The sequence below is a fragment of the Bactrocera oleae genome, chromosome 6 (assembly GCF_042242935.1).
Source record: "Bactrocera oleae isolate idBacOlea1 chromosome 6, idBacOlea1, whole genome shotgun sequence".
Taxonomy (NCBI): domain Eukaryota; kingdom Metazoa; phylum Arthropoda; class Insecta; order Diptera; family Tephritidae; genus Bactrocera; species Bactrocera oleae.
The window spans coordinates 21481604-21501124 of record NC_091540.1 but is presented as its reverse complement, the minus strand read 5'-3'; the positions used below and the strand labels follow the sequence as shown (position 1 = coordinate 21501124).

Genomic DNA, 19521 nt, shown 5'->3' with positions numbered 1-19521 from the left:
CTCATAAACAGAAACAGGTTATAATCACTTGGTGCAAGATCCGAAATATACGGTGGATGCATAAGAATATCCCAACCAAGCTCCCGTAGCATCTGGCGAGTCTCTCTGAATGTGTGTGGCCTGGGTTGCCCTGAAGAGAACACAATTACTCTCTTATTAGCAAACCTGGCCACTTCTGGGTGATTGTCTTAATTAAACAAAGAGGGCATATTTTATATATAATAATGTGTAATAGTACTATAAATGGAAAAAGATCGGTTCTGTATTTACTATAGCTATCATATATCTTATATTATAATATGATATATATATTTATAATATGTCAATAATATATTTTGACAAAATGAAGTGAACGTTTATCTTGGATATCCATACCTTAGTATGCAGTCCTCATACCCTGCGTATAATGATTTTCTTTAAGAGGGTTATCTTAATAAAAATGAGTGGAAATTTCTGAAAGTATGGTTCAGTTTACCGCTAAAAAGAAATGCAAACAGTACCCTACCTCTAGCACGACTTACCGACTAATTTGTATGGCCAATATTTGTAATATTTTAATGAAAGTAAATGTATATGTGTTCTTAACCCCAGTGCTGCACATGTTTCTCATGTCCCCAATGTAATGATTTCCGCTCTTCCGGTTGACAATTTATTCATATACCCAATAGATTAAATTTTGTCCTCTTGGTTGCGTATAACAGGAATATTTTAATTAACATTGCGTGATTCGGTGTGATATATGGGCTATAATTAAAATACATATTTCTTATGGACAAATGTCACCGTCATATATACTAGGCGCCCTCCGCTGCGCTCCGGGACGCTCGCTTCGCTCGCTCGCCTACGTCCGCCCCCCGCCGAGCGCGAGCTAGCTCGCTCTTATGTTAGTTGATTCTCGACAGCAGCAGAAAACTTTTATATATAATAGATATATATATATATATATATATATAAGTCCTGTTAGTTACACTATTTATAGCTCAAGAACGGCTGAATCGATTTGAAATTAGAACCAGGGGACGGACATAGAATACTTTTTGTTTCTAAAAAAAGAAAAAAACAAGTCAATAGAATTCATAAATACAAAAATTATATTTCAAATCATAAGTATATGTTGAAATTCATATAAGAATTTGAATATTTTATTAAAGCAATAATAATATATTAATAATATTAAGAACTGTTATTACTACTGATTGTTGCTACTGAACAAGACTATTTTTTGTTAGGACGCACTATGTGGAACCGGTAAGATATTTTTAATGTCACAACAAAAAATCGCATTGACATTTGTATCGCCAAGGCATTGTGGCTACTTTGCTAGATTATTGACATATATTCATAACAAACCAAACGCAACATTTAACATAAAAAATAGCGGAATAGCTGCAGTGTTGATCAAAAGTTCAATAATAATTTGAGATGAGTGCATAATTGCTCACAAATATTCTCGAAGCATTGCATAGAACAATGTAATATTTAAACGGCAACGATAAAGTTTTTGGTGGTGCTGTTTAACCACTGTCTGGTGATTGTCGACAGCCAGCATGACCATAATTATGTGCGAATATTTATGCAATTGCTAGGTATTCGGAATGGTAGAAGAGAATTGTAACCAAATACATGCATTATACTGCTAGACAATTCCCGCACTCCTTTTCACGAAACAAATATTTAAATTAATTAAATTATCTACTGTTGTTGATGAAAATGAAAACGTAATTTAGACAGATATACCCGGAATGACATCACAAAATCTTCCGTCGAAAATTGGTTTTTGGTATAAGTATTATTGTTAAAAATTAAGAATGAACTTCCCTTACTTTATCAAATGTTTTCTACTAACAATTCTAAAAAGCTAAGAAAATTAGTATCAATCATTAAAAAAATGGAAATAACGTTATTCAATAGGTTATATTTAATGTATACATTTGCTACAACAACGCGTGGACGGGCTTTTCTAGTATTATATAAAATTTCATTATATGCGAAGTAAATACCATATATGGGTCGTCGGGATCTATTGCGTAAAGCTCAATCTCAGGCGAATTTTCAAGCTGCCGGAATACTGCCGTATATTCCAGACAGATGTATTGTGCGGTCAGGAAAGCTTGCTGCTAATGGCATAAAGAATATCCATATATACGTCGATAGCTAAGCGGAAATAAAAGCAATAATTTCACATTGCATTGCATCATATTGTAGAATGCCCTTAGAAGCAGGGAGGCAAGATATAGTAGCTGCCGGGAAGCGATCAATAATTCCTTTATCCCTCATATACCTGATTTTCGAACTACTGGCTGACTTTATATCGCATATTTCAGCAAATAAGTAAGATACTTTAGAAAAATTTACTGGAAGTATAATATTGGATATAATATAGTTTAATGCCGAAAATATGTGAAATTGGTTCACAAATTACCCAAACTATCATGTACTGCATATATTGATTTTCTTTGTTCTAACAAACCGTATGCACCTGAAGAGTATGAAATGTTCGTAACATTGGTAACGTTTCTGCATTGAATGCATTATTTTCTTCGTAATATCTGAACTAATTTTCATCCGTTCTTCAAGAAGTATTTTTTTAGCCCATTTTTTGATGAAACGTGGTGTTGTCGAACGCGTCTATCCAAATGCTCTCATAAATGTTCGATCGTTTGAAGATCTGGGGACTGAGGTGGAGTTTCAAGGTGTGAGGACTGTTGTACAGTACCCACAATCTAAAACACCAGCTCTCCAAACCGAGATGCTGACATACACCCCCACACCATAACTACAACACCACCGTGTTAAGTGAGTTGAGTTAATATTTTTTTCTGACAATAATTCGCCCTTTCTCCGCAATGTCGAAACTGGCCCATCTGAACAGTATAGACAAAATTTGCTTTCATCAGAGGATATAACTTCCTTCCAACTTTCCGCTTTCTTAGGTTCACCTTACTAATAACTCATACCCAACAATATTTTGGCTCTACGACAGTGCGATGGTGAACAACCGTACCAACGTGTTTTTTTTTATTACCTTTACTATTTCCCGTTTGTCCCTGTCTTATAGCGTAGGTGGTCTCCAACTTCCCGGTTGATACTCTCAATCTGGGTCATTGTTAAAACGATTTATAATGTGGTAGGGTCGTTGAACTAATCCACAGATTTTCCGAATAGTCCCTTGCTGTTTATAAGCGTTCAATATAATTTTACGCTTCTCAACGCTCGTTTCTTTCCTTTTTTGGCTAATTTCTTATTGACACGCGGCGTTTTAAAGCAAGAAAAAGAAGCGACGGTGAGAGTGTACCTAATAAAAAATGAGCAGTTATTGAAATTGGTATTGACCGTTACGTGAAACATGAAAAGGAAATCAAGCACTATAAAAACAGCGGTAAATTCAAAACAATGTGAAACCGGATGTGTGGGATGACCACAATAATGTTCGATTTATTTACTTTCCAAAAAAGTATATACTGGACGATGCGTGATGAAAAGGAAGATGGAGGTACGTCTGCATGCCAGATAGTCTAGGTTGAACGTTGCCATATCTGCTTTAAAAATAATTCTGGCAGAGTTGCATTTGTGATTGCCACAGATGAAACTCTAAATTGCAACAGATTTGCCTTATTGAGTAACGAACCTAACGACGATAAGTCATGACATTGTAAGCAAAAACAATCTCCATATAGGGTAGTCCAAATTCACACATAAAAAGAGGATTTAACGAAGAAATGTAGTAAGTGTGGATGAAATCACACTGTTAATTGTAAGGGTTGCCCTGTATACAAAGACATATTAAACGCATTATTCACGCAAAGTTTTACCTCGATACAAACTTGCTTGATTTGCATAGTGGAAAGTGAAACAATCAGATGGAATTTAAAATGGTGTTATATGGGAAATAGGCGTGGTTGTAATACGATTTCGCCCATTTTCGCACTATAACAGAAATATGATATGTACCGAATTTAGTTGAAATCGGTTAAGCAGATCCCAAGATATGGGTTTTCACCTAAAAGTGGACGGTGCCACGCCCACTGTATAATTTAGAACGCGCTTCCTATGAAGTCATCTCATACCATCCCAGAGATAAATTTAATGTTTTCAAGAGTACCGTTATGTGGGGGGTGGGCGGACTTGTAACCCGATTTCATCCATTTTCACACTCGATAAAAGTACTAAAACTATTTGTTCTCGGTGAATTTTGTTAATATAGCTTTAGCGGTTTAGGAGATATGCACTTAAAAAAAAACTTTAACTGCTGATTGGCCATTTATATATATCTAAAAATCTATAAATCCGACGGCTATGAATGCGCATTGGCCAGGGTGTAATTCATATTGCCTTCATATAATACAATAGTGATGCCACTTCTTCATTAAAAATGCCGGCAGCTGCGGATGTAGCGATTTCCACAACTTTGGAACCGGCCGGAACAATTTTGGGAGAGATTTTGTAAAAATCGGACGTATAGCCTCAGCAGCATCTTCTGATAATTGCTAATAAACATGTTCGGAAGTAGATAATTGATTGGCAGCTGCTGCACTCTGCCAGCTGCACCATGAGTCTGGTCCATCCTTGTGCTGATGTTTTTCGTCAGTTAAACAATAAGGGTAATATATGGCCCAGATAGCATTATACATTTTTTAATGGAATCACAATTTCTCCTTATTGCTAAGCCATAATAAACTCAACTTATCGATCATATATCCAGTAAGTTTGCCTTTTCCACCGAGATTTTTTTTAATATTTTTTTCCCCCTTTTCCACCGAGATTTTTTTTTTTTTTCCCCTTTTTTTTTTTTTGTTTTTAACTGTTTTAACATTTTTTTTACACAATCTCGGAGTCGAGTGTCAATTCGTTTCTGTACGTATCCAATACATTCTTTCTTTACAACTTCTCGATCACCATAAGGTGCAGCCTTTAAAATTGCCGAGTGCGTTTTGGCGTCACCGTCTCCGATGTAATTTTTGTACATGACTCCAAGTTTTTCCAATTTTTCCGCGACTGATTCAACTTCCATTTTCCCAGAAGAACCAGCATGATTTGCAGTGCAAGTATTTTCATGTTCTGCATGCCATTTATTACATTCTTCGGTATCGAGTTTCTTCTTTCAAGTTTCATACAGTTTGCAGTACGAACTTTTTACAACAATATCTATGATTTTACCAGAATAGTATCCGATCAATGACGTCACACCGTACAAGGAAGTATACCCTCGCTTTTTCCATGTGCCATCGCCAAATACAGTTATTCTGTCGAATGTTCATCACATTGATGTTCAGAAGTCAAAGTTTTTTTCTTCAGTACAAGCTTGTTGAAAAAGTTTTACAGTGGCTGTTTTTACACTGGTGTGAATATTATTTATTATCAAATCGGAAGTGTGCTGTGATATAAAAGCTCACATGTCCATTAATCCACAAAATTTTGCTCAATCTTTTAACCATAATTTGAGGACTCTCATGACAAATTAAAATCTTCGATTTATTTCATAAGAATGCGCGACAAAAGGAATAGAATTTATGTTACGATCTGCACACTTATCGCACAGCAAAACTATTTTAAAACCAAGCCCTCGTTTAGAAGCAGATTAAAACTTGACATTTCGGTCACAGATCTTACATTTCACATATTCAGAAATTGCTGAAAATACTGTTATAAAATTTTAAATGCGATACTCAACAGACGAATCACGTGTGACTGAGATTTCCTGTTGATCTTTAAACTACTTTCATCCGTTTCATCCGTTTCAGCTGTTTTTGGATTAAAAACATTTTTTGCGCTTTTTTGTTCCCGACTTACGTATGTTAAGAGAGTTCTCATATGTTTGGAAGACTTCATTTTCACGAAAAATTACACAAAAAAATATAAACGAACTTACAAGTTTACTCATCGTCTTAGCTGCATATACTGACAACCACTCTTAAATATTTTCTAGTTTAGGGTTCGAAAAATAAAAATTTACATTTGAGGTATAAAAAAAAAACAATCATACTGTTGATTTACACATCTAAATACATTAGAAGGGAGCATTTACAACAGGCAGGTGCATAAAAGGGACAGCGTTCAGGTATTCGCTGCCGCTCCGGCCTTGCACTCCCAACGCCTTTTCTAATTTACGTGTAACTTCGAAAATATTTACCGGAACGATATGAAAGTTTCTGTGTGTATTCTTAAATATATGTACATTAAGAAAAAAAATCGATTTTTTTTAAATTCTAACTGTATGTATGTAACCCCTTAAGAGGGCGCTGCAATTAAAATATATTCCTTCGCTATGGAGGGAAGTCAAGGTAATATACATACCTAAGGCAGGCAAAAGCTCACATACAAGTCCAAAGGATTTCAGACCAATTAGCCTCTTTTCATTCCTTCTAAAAACGTTGGTGAGGCTAATAAAAATGCATATAAGAAATAAACTAAAACCAGAAAAGTTGGCTGTTTCGCAGCGTGCGTACTCTAAAGGAAAATTCACAAAAACAGCATTAAGCTCTGTGGTTGAAAAATCTCTGGAAGTTAAAGAATACACTCTAATTGCCTTCTTAGATATAGAAGGAACCTTCAACAATATCCAGCCTAGGGCCATACTACGCGCGCTTAAGGATCTGGACATCTCTGAACTTCCAGAAAATTAATTGAACAGATGCTCACGTGCAGGTCAATAATTTCAACGCTGGGAGCGTCAACGATGTGTAGATTTGTCCAAAGGGGTACGTACACCTCAAGGAGGTGTCCCCACTTCTCTGGATCCTGACAATGAATAAGTTGCTGTTGGATCTAGAAAAGAAGGCGGTACATGTTGTGGCCTATGCTAACTCCCACTAACCTTATGCAAACAATTTTAGACGATATAAGTCGTTGGTCCGCATCGTGCGAACTAAAATTAAATGCTAGTAAGACGGAGCTGGTATTGTTCACCAGGAAACAGAATTCTCCAGAAGTTACCGCGCCAGTATTAAATGGTAGCAGACTAACAATTGGAGATAAGGCAAGTTACTTAGGACTAATCTTGGACAGGAAGCTTTCATGGAAACCAAACTTAGGTGCTAGGGTGAAGAAAGAAGCTACGGCACTCTACATCTGCAAAGGTTGGTGGGCCTCAAATGGAGGCGAACGCCTCGGATAGCTTATTGGCTCTACACAGTAGTTGTTAGACCAATCATACATTAGGTATATTGGTATGGTGGCCAATAATGGAAAAATGGAGCTCTTAGAACAACGCCAAGTCAGGCACTAAACGTCTTTTTACATTTACTGCCAACAGACTTGTTCTGTAAGCAAGTGGCAGTGAAGTCAGCTCTCAGACTGAGGGAATCCTTCCAATTAGTCACCTGCAACAAGGATCATTCTAAGATACTTAATAAGTTCCCGTTTCAGGATTTAGGTAATCCAATAGAATTGAAACTAAATTCGGTCCCCAATATTGCCTTTCCTACCAGAGAAGAGTGGGAAAGGGACGAGGTGGACAGGAATGCAGAGATTAGCATCTATACTGATGGGTCTAAACTAGATAATCGAGTGGGAGGTGGTGTCTTTTAAGCAAAATTAGATACCAAAATCGCCTTCCGGTTACTAGACCACTGCAGTGACTTCCAAGCGGAGATTGGGGATTTTATCAGAGATAGTGAAAGAATGTCTTGATCTATTAGAGGATCTAACATCCTGCTTCACGATAAACCTGCATAGTGATATCCCTGGTAACTGCGTAGCAGATAAACTACCCAGAATAGGCACCACTCTACAATTAGCCTCTGAAAAAGAGGGAATTTGTATGCCTCTGGCAACTTGTAAACATTTAATCAGCGAACATGTTCTAAATCTAGCTGAGACTCGGTAGAGTCAATCACTGAATTGCTCAACTAGCAAGCAAACGTGGCAGGAATGGAATATGAGCCGCCTAAACCGACTATTCAAACTCAAAAGGAATGACGTAAGAACTCTGGAAGGAGTACTAATTGGTAGACATACCAGCAGGCTAGATGTACCTTACAATGACTATTGTAGAAGCTGCCAGGAGGTAGAAGAAGAAGAGACTGTAAAACATCCTCAATGCGAATGTAAGGCTCTATACAGGAAAAGAATCGCAACTATTGGTCGAGGGTCCCTAGACGACGTATCGGAAGTTGTTCACATAAAACTATTTACACTGATGAACTTCATCAGAAGCACAGGGTAGTTCAGAGAGGAGACAATAGAGTAAGGGAACATTAGTCCCGGTGGTATCACAATGAGCTTCCTATAGGCCTCGGTGCATCGTCAGACAGCCACTCTACCTACCTACCTACCGGTAGATTCCAACATGCCCAAAAAGATGTGACTGGTAATTGGTCTCGAAGTGATGAGGAAAAGGTAATTTGCTTTGCAAATACCCCTAGAGAGGGTATTTCAGCCTAGTTGTCTAAAAAACGACTTTAATCTGCCAACATTTCCCGACACTGCTAGCAAGTTGCTCTTGTCTATTAAGACTTCAACTTTTGAAATTAAAAATATAATAAAAGAGATAAATCCAAAAGAGTTATCAGGACACGATAAAATTACTCGAAAATTGCTAATGGAGCTACTAAATGTTGCTGTTGTAATGCTCCTTTTGCTTTTTAATACAATTTTCAGTTTCAGATATTATCCCTATTCATGGAAAAGTTACAGATCATTATGATAGATAAACCAGAGAAAAATTTAACACAGGCGTCTTCTTACATACCAATAAGTCTCTTACCTTATCTTTGCAAAATATTTGAAAAAGTGTTACTATCAAAGATGTCTTCTTTCCTCCATGAAAATAATACAATTCTAACGCACCAATTCGGGTTTCGTGCAAAACATGGCACAGTAGAGCAAGTAAATAGAATTATTAACGAAATTAAAAAATCATTCGAGTTCAGAGAGTATTGTTCAGTAATATTCCTTGATGTAGCTTAGGCATCCGACAAGATGTGGCATCAAGGCCTTTTATATAAAATTAAGAAAATATTCCCCTTCGAACTGTATAAAATATTGGAGTCTTTTTTAAAAACATAGGAGATTTGCTGTTAAATTGGCTAATTTCATACCAGATGAACGACCGGTAAGGGCTGGTGTACCTCGAGGGAATGTGCTTTGTTCAATTCTATATCTCCTACAGCAGACATTCCAACTGGAAATAATGTATTGACATCGACTTTTGCGGATGACACAACCCTAGTATGTCGTAATAAATGTCCCATCAGCGTGTCAAGGGTACTAGAGAAGCATTTAGCTTTGGTTAAAAAAAGGTTAGGCAACTGCCGGTTAAAATAATTAACACCTTAAAACCACAAGTAAATGATGTAACTTTTCTTGGCATTCTCTTGGAAAGAAGGCTTACATGGAGAAAACATATATCCAGTAAAATAACTAGCATGAAAATGAGAGGAGCAAATTTAAACTGGTTTTTAAATAAAAACTCTAAACTGAACCTTGATAAAGTTTTGTTATACAACGCTGTAATAAACCCGATTTGGATGTATGGTATTCAACTGTGGGGTGCCTGTGCAACTAACATTGATATAATACAGAAGTTCCAGGTTCACCATGGTAAATTTTTAATGAAAACATTCACAAAGATCTTGGTATTCCTATGGTAAAGAAAAAAGTAGAGGACAGCAGAAACAACTATGAACTTAAACTCCGTGACCATCAAAGTCCATTAACTAAGAGCTACATACCACCAAAACAGGCTGAATTAAAACCTTATTTAAGATTTTATTACTTATTGTTAGGCTTTGAACAAACTTTTCCACAAAAATAATGATACTTTTTGTGTTAGATTAATTTCAAAGTTACCATATTACATAAAATCGGTTATAGAGGAAGAGAAAAGTAAGAGTGCCCAACTTATTTTTTATTTGTTTTCTATTTTTACTAAAAGACAAGGTCGAGTGCCGGTGAAAGAGAAGAGAAATACGTGCTTCAATTGCATTGTAGTTTGTAAGAAGAATGTTTAATTTGTGTTGCAAATATTTCTTGGTTTAATTTGCCTTTTAAATATTGTAATTATCATATGCCGATGATTTTTGTCCATCAGTGTACATGCTTATGTATAACAAGTAAGGAAGTAACCGAACATTTTATACTCTCGCAACTTGCAATGATCAAAGATCGGGAAATTACTTCAGGTGTTCGCAAAATTTTATATTATGGGAAGTATTGATCCGATTCAACGCATTTTTGACACAAAAACAAATATTTTCGAGAGTTTCATTTATTTATTTTATTATATGAATTTCAATTACATATCTTACACATTGACCGATATTTTCGGTAAAAAGTCAACTATAGGCACTGGGGTTCACATATTCAGTACCTAGGGGCTTGAACCGTTTTGGTTCGATTTAGACATTTTTTGGTCACATGGTTGCATACTTTAAACGCATTATTCACGCAAAGTTTTACCCCTATATAGCATACAAACATTGTTGTTTGATTTGCATAGTGGAAAGTAAAGAATCAGATGAAGCTTAAAATTATGTTATATGGGAAATAGGCGTGATTGTAATCCGATTTCGCCCATTTTCGCACTATAACATAGAAATATAAGAAGAATACTATGTACCGAATTTGATTGAAATCGGTTAAGCAGATCCCAAGATATGGGTTTTCACCTAAAAGTGGGAGGTGCCACGCCTACTGTTTAATTTTGAACGCGGTTGCTATAAAGTCATCTCATACCATCACAAGACAGTATCCAGTGAGAACTCCTATCAATGCCTTGATATAAACCTTGCTAAGAACTAGTACAATAGTTCAATAGACCTCTTACATCCCACTTTGATCCTGAAAAATATAACTTTTGCAATGGTGTCGGTTGTTAACTAACATTTTCCGAGCTAACACTTGATCCACAAAGCCAGTCTGATTATATTGGGGTAAGGGTGTTTTGTTGTGAACTCATCAGTTTGCAGTTTCCAGCAATTCTGCTAAACACCTAAAACAGTCTGATATCGAAGTAACTTTATGCTATTGCTAATGAGGTCAGATACCAGTACTGATGTTATGTTGTCGGATGTAATTGTAGCCATTGCTAATTGAAAAATATTACAGTGGTCTTGAATCTTTAAGCTAAAGTTAATGGAGAGCTCTTGACAGGAAACTATTCCTCAAACGTTCCTCCTCCCAATATACTTTGTTGGCATGTACTCAGAGAAGAAACCACAAATTATAAGTTTTTCCCTTTCAAATCACGTCTAATTATGTGAATTCGGTTTCCGGAACAAGGCATTTCATTTCGAAATGATATCAAGAAATTATTCGATTTCTGGTACAGGAAAACTCGATTCTGAAACCGAATCACTTCGTTTATATGTGAAAGTGTAATGCAGAACATGACTGTATAATGTCAGTAAAATGCCAAAAACTTCATAATTTTTTCAATTGACAAATATTTGTATAAATAATTTTCAAAATTAAACCATAAGTGCAGCCCTGGGATTCTTATACTGGTAATAACCAATAGTAGCATAAATCAGAAATTCTCTAGCGTAGTGGCGTCAGACTAACTATGATAATACATTGTTTAAATAGTCTACTGCACACATTCTAACCCTTATCCAGATGTTGAGAACCAACCCCATACCATAACCGGACCACCGCCAGGCTTAACTAGTTGTCTCAATAACTCAGATCCAAACTAGTTTATTTAGGTTTCATCCGACCAAACCACGTTGCACCAATTTTGGCGAACCAAATGTCCAAATGAAACTAAATTTAAGCCTTTGCTGTATATTGAGTTCACTTAAAGAGGCTATTCCTCAAGTACTCCTTCCAACTAATCCAACTTTTTGAAGTCGGTCCCGAATTCAAAGTTTTGCATGTGGATAATTCACTTCCATTTTTAAGTGTTCTGAAATTTTAAATTGATCTTCCATTGCGTAATATAGAAAAGTTTAGTTGAAACGGGTTAAGCGTTTGCATTTTCTTCCTGTAATTTCAAATTTTTTCACGTGGTGAAGGGCACTAAAAATTGTACAGCGTATATGAAGTTGGGCAAGAACTTGGTAACACCCAAAAGGTGACCCTTTAAAGTATATATTTATATGTATAAATTATTAGAGTGACGAGCTAAGTTGATCTAGCCATGTCCGTCTGCCTGTATGTACGTGAATTAGTTCCTCAGTGTTTGAGATATCGACCTGAAACTGACCGATTCAACTAAAGTCCTTGTATGGAAAATTCTTTTTTTTGACAAGGTATCTTCACGAAATTTCGCACAAATTATTATTCGAGGCATCGCTATAATCTTCGAAGAAATTGTTTAGATCAAATTACTATAGCCTATACATAGGTGTTATTTAAGATGACCGATAAAAATCAAGATAAATATCCCTTTATACCCCTTTATATTATAAAAAACGTAGCTGTGAACGGTATTATAGCTTCGGTGCAGCCGGAATTAACTTTTTGTTTTCTTGTTTTCCGTTATTCCTTTCATTTTCAAATTGCAAACCCAAAAAATTATTATCTACTTTTTTATCATTATATTCGATATTTTAAGTATAAACAAATTTACGGAGCGCGTCTCTATTATATTTGCCAGCTTAAAATTAATCTAGAAGTAATTGACAGAAACCGCAATAAACACAAAGTACTGTTATCAAGCATCGATGCGTAGTGACTAGTGATTCAAACCTATTTTGGTATAAAGTTTTTTTCTGGGCTTCGAAATAAACCAATTAAGTCGTCTAGTACATTCTTGTAGACGAATACTGTCAAAATTTTAACCGAATTGGACTAGTAGTTTTGTTTTGTAAAATCAGGTATGTCCGGTTTAATTTAGAAATATTGAATAAGATCAATATCGTTCAGTGATTCGATTCTGGATTTTGGAAGGAAAATCGCGCGATGAAATCTAATTGCACTTGACGTATATGCAGGTCCCCCGCTTGAAGTTGCTCCAGATAGATGAAACAACAAATATCTGAGAAATCGCATTTGTCATATACTGCTTGAATTTGTGGGCTGGAGGTGCTGAGTTGGCTCACTCTGAACAACACGCAGCCGTGACACTAGTGGTGTTTGACGCTTTTTAAGCGCATCCGCAGGAATTTTTAATCATCGGCGAAATACGGAAATTTTGGTTCCCCAGTCTGAATTTTTTTTCCTGCTATACTAATTTTGAACAGCATATATTAAGTTTGCCACGAAGTTTATAACACCCAGAAGCAAACGTCGAATACCTTATTAAATATATATATATAAATAATATGTGTGCTGAGAGGAGTCGATTCAGACATATCCGTCTGTATATAAGCGAACTAGTTTTTTCAGGTTTTGAAATAGCAATCTGAAATTTCTTGTTCTTGTGTGGAAACTTTGTTATTGGTTGGTTGGCATAGACGGCCACACTCAGCAACTCCGTGGATTTGGTAAAAAAAACTTTATTCTTTTCCACCCCAGCTGCCCAGTTTCTCTTAAGTTGGAGTATTGGGAACCGTGGCATATGTACCTTCCCATCCGGCTGAAGACTGGGCATTCACATAGATAATGTTCCACCGTCTCATCATCCTCCGCGCATGCTCTACATTCCGCCGAATCCACTTTTCTCATTTTTCCCAAGATGGAATATTAAAGTTAGGTGATGACCCCTACAATGTTACTAAGCCTCTTTTGCCTAGAATTAGGAACTCTTTGGTCTTCCAGCATCAACACTACCCCAAAGTAACTTTATGGTATGCCCTATGTTCCTTGAAGAAGCTGATTGGCCTGAAGGAGATTAGGGGAATTGTGTCTCACGCTGGCCCCGAGCGGGCCAGTTTGTCTGGCTTTTAATTTCCTCCTATTCCTATATGACCGGATACCCAGATGAAATTCACCGAGTTACCTATTACAAATCTAGCTATTGCCTTCTTGCATACCCCAACTCAATGAGACTTAGTATCCACTAGGATGTTTTTGTACTTCCTGGTTAGAGCAGAAGCCCACTTAGCCCCTTCTGTTATGCCCACAATTTCGGCCTGAAAGACTGAGTTGTAGTCATTTTGTTTGAAGTTACCGTCTATGTATCCTTTGATCCGTCAGTGAATATGTAGATTTCGCCGTTGGAACTGTCGATCGCAGAACCATTGGTCCAATCTCTACTGGGGAAAGAAAATTATGTATTGAATTCCCCGTGGGTCTAGTAATAAAAATTTATAACTATAATTATTTGTTTGTATACAATAAAAATCCAAAGAAAAAAAACAAAATTTCCTGTGTTATTTATATGAGAAATCGAAAATATCAATGAGCCACCTCTTAATATTAATATTAAGAGCTCAAACTTTAACAGATTTTTTTTTCATCATTTCGGATGAGATTTTGATGGTAACTAAGAAAAAAAACATTAAAAAAGTTTTTTTTTGGCTCACCCTAGTACAGAAACTTTTACAATAAATAGTTTTACACCGAGCGCTATTTGTGTTATTTACAGTAACTTAAAATATTCATCTCGGCCAAAAAATGGAAGTAAATCGAACAACTTTCGGCATCGATGTACTTAATTCACTTTTTGGGATGAAGCTCCACCAAGGACCAGTGTTGATCGATGGTATGGTGAATTTAATCGAGGTCGTATATCACTCTTCTAAGCGCAAACTGATACTGATTTTGCTAGATAATCATGTGATCTAAAGTGATATTAAGACAACTGTACACATTGCCATTAGTGGGACCAGCATACATTCAATATTGCATGAACATTTGACTATAAAAAAAAGTTTAACGTTGGACAATTTGTCAATCGCTCAAAAAAAGGCCTTTGTCGATTGGTCGGAAAAAATGTTATAAAATGTACTGGGGTCGCCAGCGGTCGAAATTCGACTAATAGAAAATACGATTTATTAACAATGTCAGTAATATTTAAATTGTATTGAAGAATTGAAACAAAATTTGTACGTTCGGTAGGTGATATGTTTTTTTTTTAACAAACAATAATATGTAATTGTAAAAGAATTCAATGTTGAAACACGCAAAGGCCAAACACAAATTAATGTTGAAAAAAATTGCAACCACAAATCCGACGTAAACGATGCATATATTTGCAACTTAACAGCGACGAAATGTGTGACGCGCCAAGGAGAAATAACATCGACCAATGAAAACGCGTCACCGCGCTTGTAGTATATTCCTATTTTCATTTTTGTGATATAAGGATTTTAGTGTAAAAACAAGTAAACATAGGCACGATTAAATCTGCGTTCATTTTTAAAATTAGTTTTAAAACCTCGCTCAATCGATTTGGCATTGATCTTGCCAACTTATCTGTTTCCTCAGCTGTAATCTGGGACCATTCTTCCTTCGTAACACTTCGCAAACACTCTTTACTTGTAGTTGTGCTGACGAATTCTTTTTTCCAACAGATCCTATAGATGCTCAATAGGATTGAGGTCAGGTGATTGAGGGGGCGTTTTAAGTTGTCTAGGAGCATTGTACAAGAGCCAAAGTTTAACTATTTCCGCCAAACAAAAACGTCGGAGATAATCCAAGATTCTCTGCACTCACTTTTTTTCAAATATTTTTTTTTTAATGTTCAAATAACCCCATTTATCCATTGTAGATTCAATAAATTCAAGCTGACCCACACCACCAGCCGCCATGCAACCCCACACCATAATTCCGCCACCTCCGTGTTTAACTTTACCAACAAGATTTTGACAATTTTTCGACCCCTTATGCCAAAAATGCATAATTTACTTTCATCCAAAAATATTACTTGTTTCCATAATTCCGGCGACCTATTTACATATAAATTTATGAGCAAATTCAATGCGCGTTCGTCCGCTTACAAGTGAAATATATGGCTTCTTTCGAGCGACTCTACCATGATATCCAGCTTTTCGTAAAATTTTTCTAGCAGTTTTGGCACAAATTGTTTTTTTAATGGTTATATTTACGTTTTCAATAATCTTTGTGGACGTAATTCGAGGGTTAACTTTCACCATATTTATTATTTTCCGTACTTCCCGGGCTGATAATATTTTCGAACGGTCAGATCGCGGTTTTGACGTTAAAATTCCGTTTTTTTTTTAATTGTTTACGACGCGCTGGACAGAAGAATACGTTCTTCCAATAGTTTGAACAATTTTTGTGAAACTTTCGCCATCTTTCCACAACTTAATGATAATTTTACTTTCCGACACACTTATTTCTTTTCCTTTGGTTTCCATTTTTTTAATATGATTAAAACGCGTCGCGAGCACTTTAAACGGTTAATTATATAAAAAGTAATAATAGAATCTACGCAAAAAGAAGAAACAAATTCATGAGAAGTAACGGTATTTCCAATTCAAGCTAACTGAACGCAGACTTAACGGTGCCTATGTTTACTTGTTCTTACACTAAAATCCCGTTATCAAAAAATTAAAATAGGTGTATCCATTTTTGTTTTTACATTTTGAATTTAAGAATATAAAGAAGTACATGTAAAAAATTTGAACTGAATTATATATTTACATTGTGTTTTTACTTTTTTTTTAAAAAATGTGGCGGTGAACGCAGACTTTATTGGGTATGTGTACATTAGGGGCGAAAAAATTTTATTATGTTTTGGCTTAAACTGTTTCCATTTACATAAAAATTACCGAATGTGACGGTTTTTGACTCCAAATTTATTTTAACGCTTAAGAAAAGCATGTTGCCGTTTAACACTTCTTTTTAAAACTCCAATAATGACCACCAAAGATTTTTTTAAATTGATAACTTTTAATTGGCCAGAAAGAGGACTCTTCACAGCTTCTAGAACACTTATCAAAAGTTTTTAAGAAATAAAAATTTTAACTCGAAAATTTACTTTAAAACTGATATCTCTAAATGCTAAAAAAAACTTTTTATTTTTCCAAAAATTTTATTTTTTTATAATCTACAGATTTTAGCCTTAGGCTAAGCAAAAAAAAAATGTTTCGCTCTACCCTAGTGTACATGTCCCTGAAGTACAAAAAAATTTTCAGCTGCATTCATTGCTGACATTGTCAGTATGTTCGGCGTGCTTTTATGAGCTTGGCGATTTTCGTTTGTTAAAAGAAATGGATCAAAGAATTTGTTCGTAAATTCTTGAACAAAAACACACTGTAACGATGCCCCTGCCTCCATATTCGCCAAACATAGCTCCGTGTGACTTCCTATTTCCAAAAATAAAGAAAACTTTAAAAGGCCGTCGTTTTATAAGCATAGGTGACATTAAAAGTGCTTCGCTGAAAGAGCTAAAGGCTACAAGCTTGTATATAATCTAGTTTAAGAAGGGTTTCGACGATTGAAAGAATCGCTGGTATAATTGCATAAAATCGAATAGGGACTATTATTTATTTTACTAATTTTGACAAATAAATAAATATTTTTTTAACCACCCTGTACATTTACACATGTTTGTATATAATCGTATACAATATATTGTTATATATGTACATATATACAAAGTATTTAAAAGCGATAAAAGTTAGAAAACATGAATCAATAAGAGTTATAAAACTATAAGGCTTTGGACTCACGTCCAGCTGTAGACCGTTGCAAAATACTAATTATCAATTATCTATTATATTTTATTCATATACTATTTTAATTTATTAAGAAACGAGGACCACAGTATGCTTCTTCAAGGTCAGTAATACGTATACACAAGTGCTTGATTTTTTTTTTCAGTTTAGCTTTCCAATTAAACTAATTATGCAAAGTATTTTTCGTAAAGTGTTGTGTTCAACCTAGTCAAAAACAATGTTTGCCAGCACAATTTTAAGTAAAGCGTACACATTTTTGGAAGAAACGGAAAAAGAAATAGTTAAAATGCACTACACGTTCAAGTTTTGACCGCCAAATAGGTAGTTGTGGTTGCCAACGCTGGTCAAAAGTAATATTAGAAAAAGTATGATTTTTTAAATTCCGAGAATTTTAATAAATATATTTCTCGTGAAAAGCGAGAGCGCTGTTTTTCGATATAAAAAATTGTACGACTATAGTTAGCTTTAAAATCAATGGAATTGTGGAGTACTTACGTTCCTATGGGCGAGCTTTATAGTTATTTTTTAATTTGCAAAATTCGCATATCAATTCGTATACAAGCTCAGATGAATATAATATACAGTCAAACATTGTCATCTTTCTGACATGATACTTTGGTTTAACGCCCGTAATTATAAGTACAAACGTTTCTTTCCCACCATTTTGTAATGTGAACACTGATTGACCTAACATGTAGTAAGAGCGTACCTAGATTACTAAGAGAGTTAGGGCCAACATGGTAAACGCTACTGCCTAAATGTTATATTATATTTCTACTGCAAGTAAAGAGCATTGTACAGTACAAGTAACAAAAGAATCATATGTTCCAAGAATTTTATGCAGCTGAGATCACCTGATCAAAATTAGCGTTTTTTGGGCACAGATATTAAAAAAAAGGAATGTAATACAATAACTTTTTTCTGAAAAGGTATATTTAATGAAAACTTTTAAGAATATATAAAATAATATCGAAATAAATATACAAAAATCATGTGCAATTCACATAACACAACACACATAATAATTAAAGCAATCTAATAAGTAATAACTAATGCTTTGCAAATATTCTACGTCCATCATTTTTTAAAAATAATATTTGCGAACATCTGGTCCTATGGCAAGTAGAAAAATATGTATATGAATTTAGGTGGTGGTTTTACTATTTGGCAATTATTATATTGTTTTTCTGGAGAGAAGAAGAAATCGTCATCAAATCTCGGTAAAACCATCAAACAATTAAGTTGTTTAAAATAACCGCAAAATTATACGACAGCATTTTTATGTAGAAAGCTGATTTCATCTATCTCCACATTTTCCTCGATTTGTATATTTTGAACATATAATAGAGTTTTGATAAAACAAATAATATTTTGATCAAAACTACGTAAATTTTATCTTTTTTAGTTTTAATAATCGAAAAATGTTTCATAATGCACCAAAAATAATATACTTAAAGTTATAAACTTTAAAACATAACACGGCAACACGCAATAGCAGATTTGAGCCTTTTTTGAAGTATTTGGACGTTTTAGTAAAATAATATTAGTAGGCAACCCGTACCAAATGCCTAGTTTGGACAAACGTCGTAGCAGATAATTTGGAGGCAACTTGTACCGAATGCCTAATTTTACGTATGTATTTAAGATTGTTTACTTGTAGGTTTATACAATGATAAAGAGTTTTCGTCATCGACGGTTGGTTTTAGTAATAAAAATGTGTTATTTTATTTGCCCAATATTTGTCGCGAAATTAATCGTGGTTTTCGTATAAACTAATGTACATACATATGTATATACATATATATACAAATATGTGCAATTATCTTTGTAAAGAATAACATTTTAAAAATATTTGATAAATGTTTAAATTCAAAGAAAAAGTTGTATATACTAAAACTATGTAAATCAAAAAGTAGTTGAAGGGGAAGGACAACAATAATCACACCAAAAGTGAGCCTATGGTACATCTAATTTTTTGTTCGCTAAGAGTTTCCGTAAACAAACTTATTTCAAATGTATTTATAGAAATATATGTAAGTATATAAAAAATTTA

At 34.9% G+C, this 19521-nt stretch overlaps 1 protein-coding gene and 1 long non-coding RNA gene across 5 annotated transcripts in view; one reads left to right on the top strand and one right to left on the bottom strand.

Annotated features, from left to right (window-relative positions):
* cert (ceramide transfer protein) overlaps positions 1-19521 on the top strand; it is a 51442-nt gene that overhangs the window by 13907 nt on the left and 18014 nt on the right. Inside the window, exon 1 of one of the 4 annotated variants that reach the window (XM_036360322.2) lies at positions 19372-19501. The exons of the other annotated variants lie outside the window; for them this stretch is intronic. Within the exon in view, the coding sequence (XP_036216215.1) occupies positions 19427-19501 (75 nt within the window). The 5' untranslated portion in view covers positions 19372-19426. Of the gene's footprint in view, positions 1-19371; positions 19502-19521 lie in introns of those variants that run through there. 4 annotated transcript variants of the gene reach the window in all.
* LOC106619533 (uncharacterized) lies at positions 371-5871 on the bottom strand. Its single transcript, XR_001330800.3, has 3 exons — positions 5791-5871; positions 3026-3295; positions 371-1043 (listed from the first exon to the last, which is right to left on the bottom strand). It is a non-coding gene; the product is annotated as an uncharacterized lncRNA (long non-coding RNA).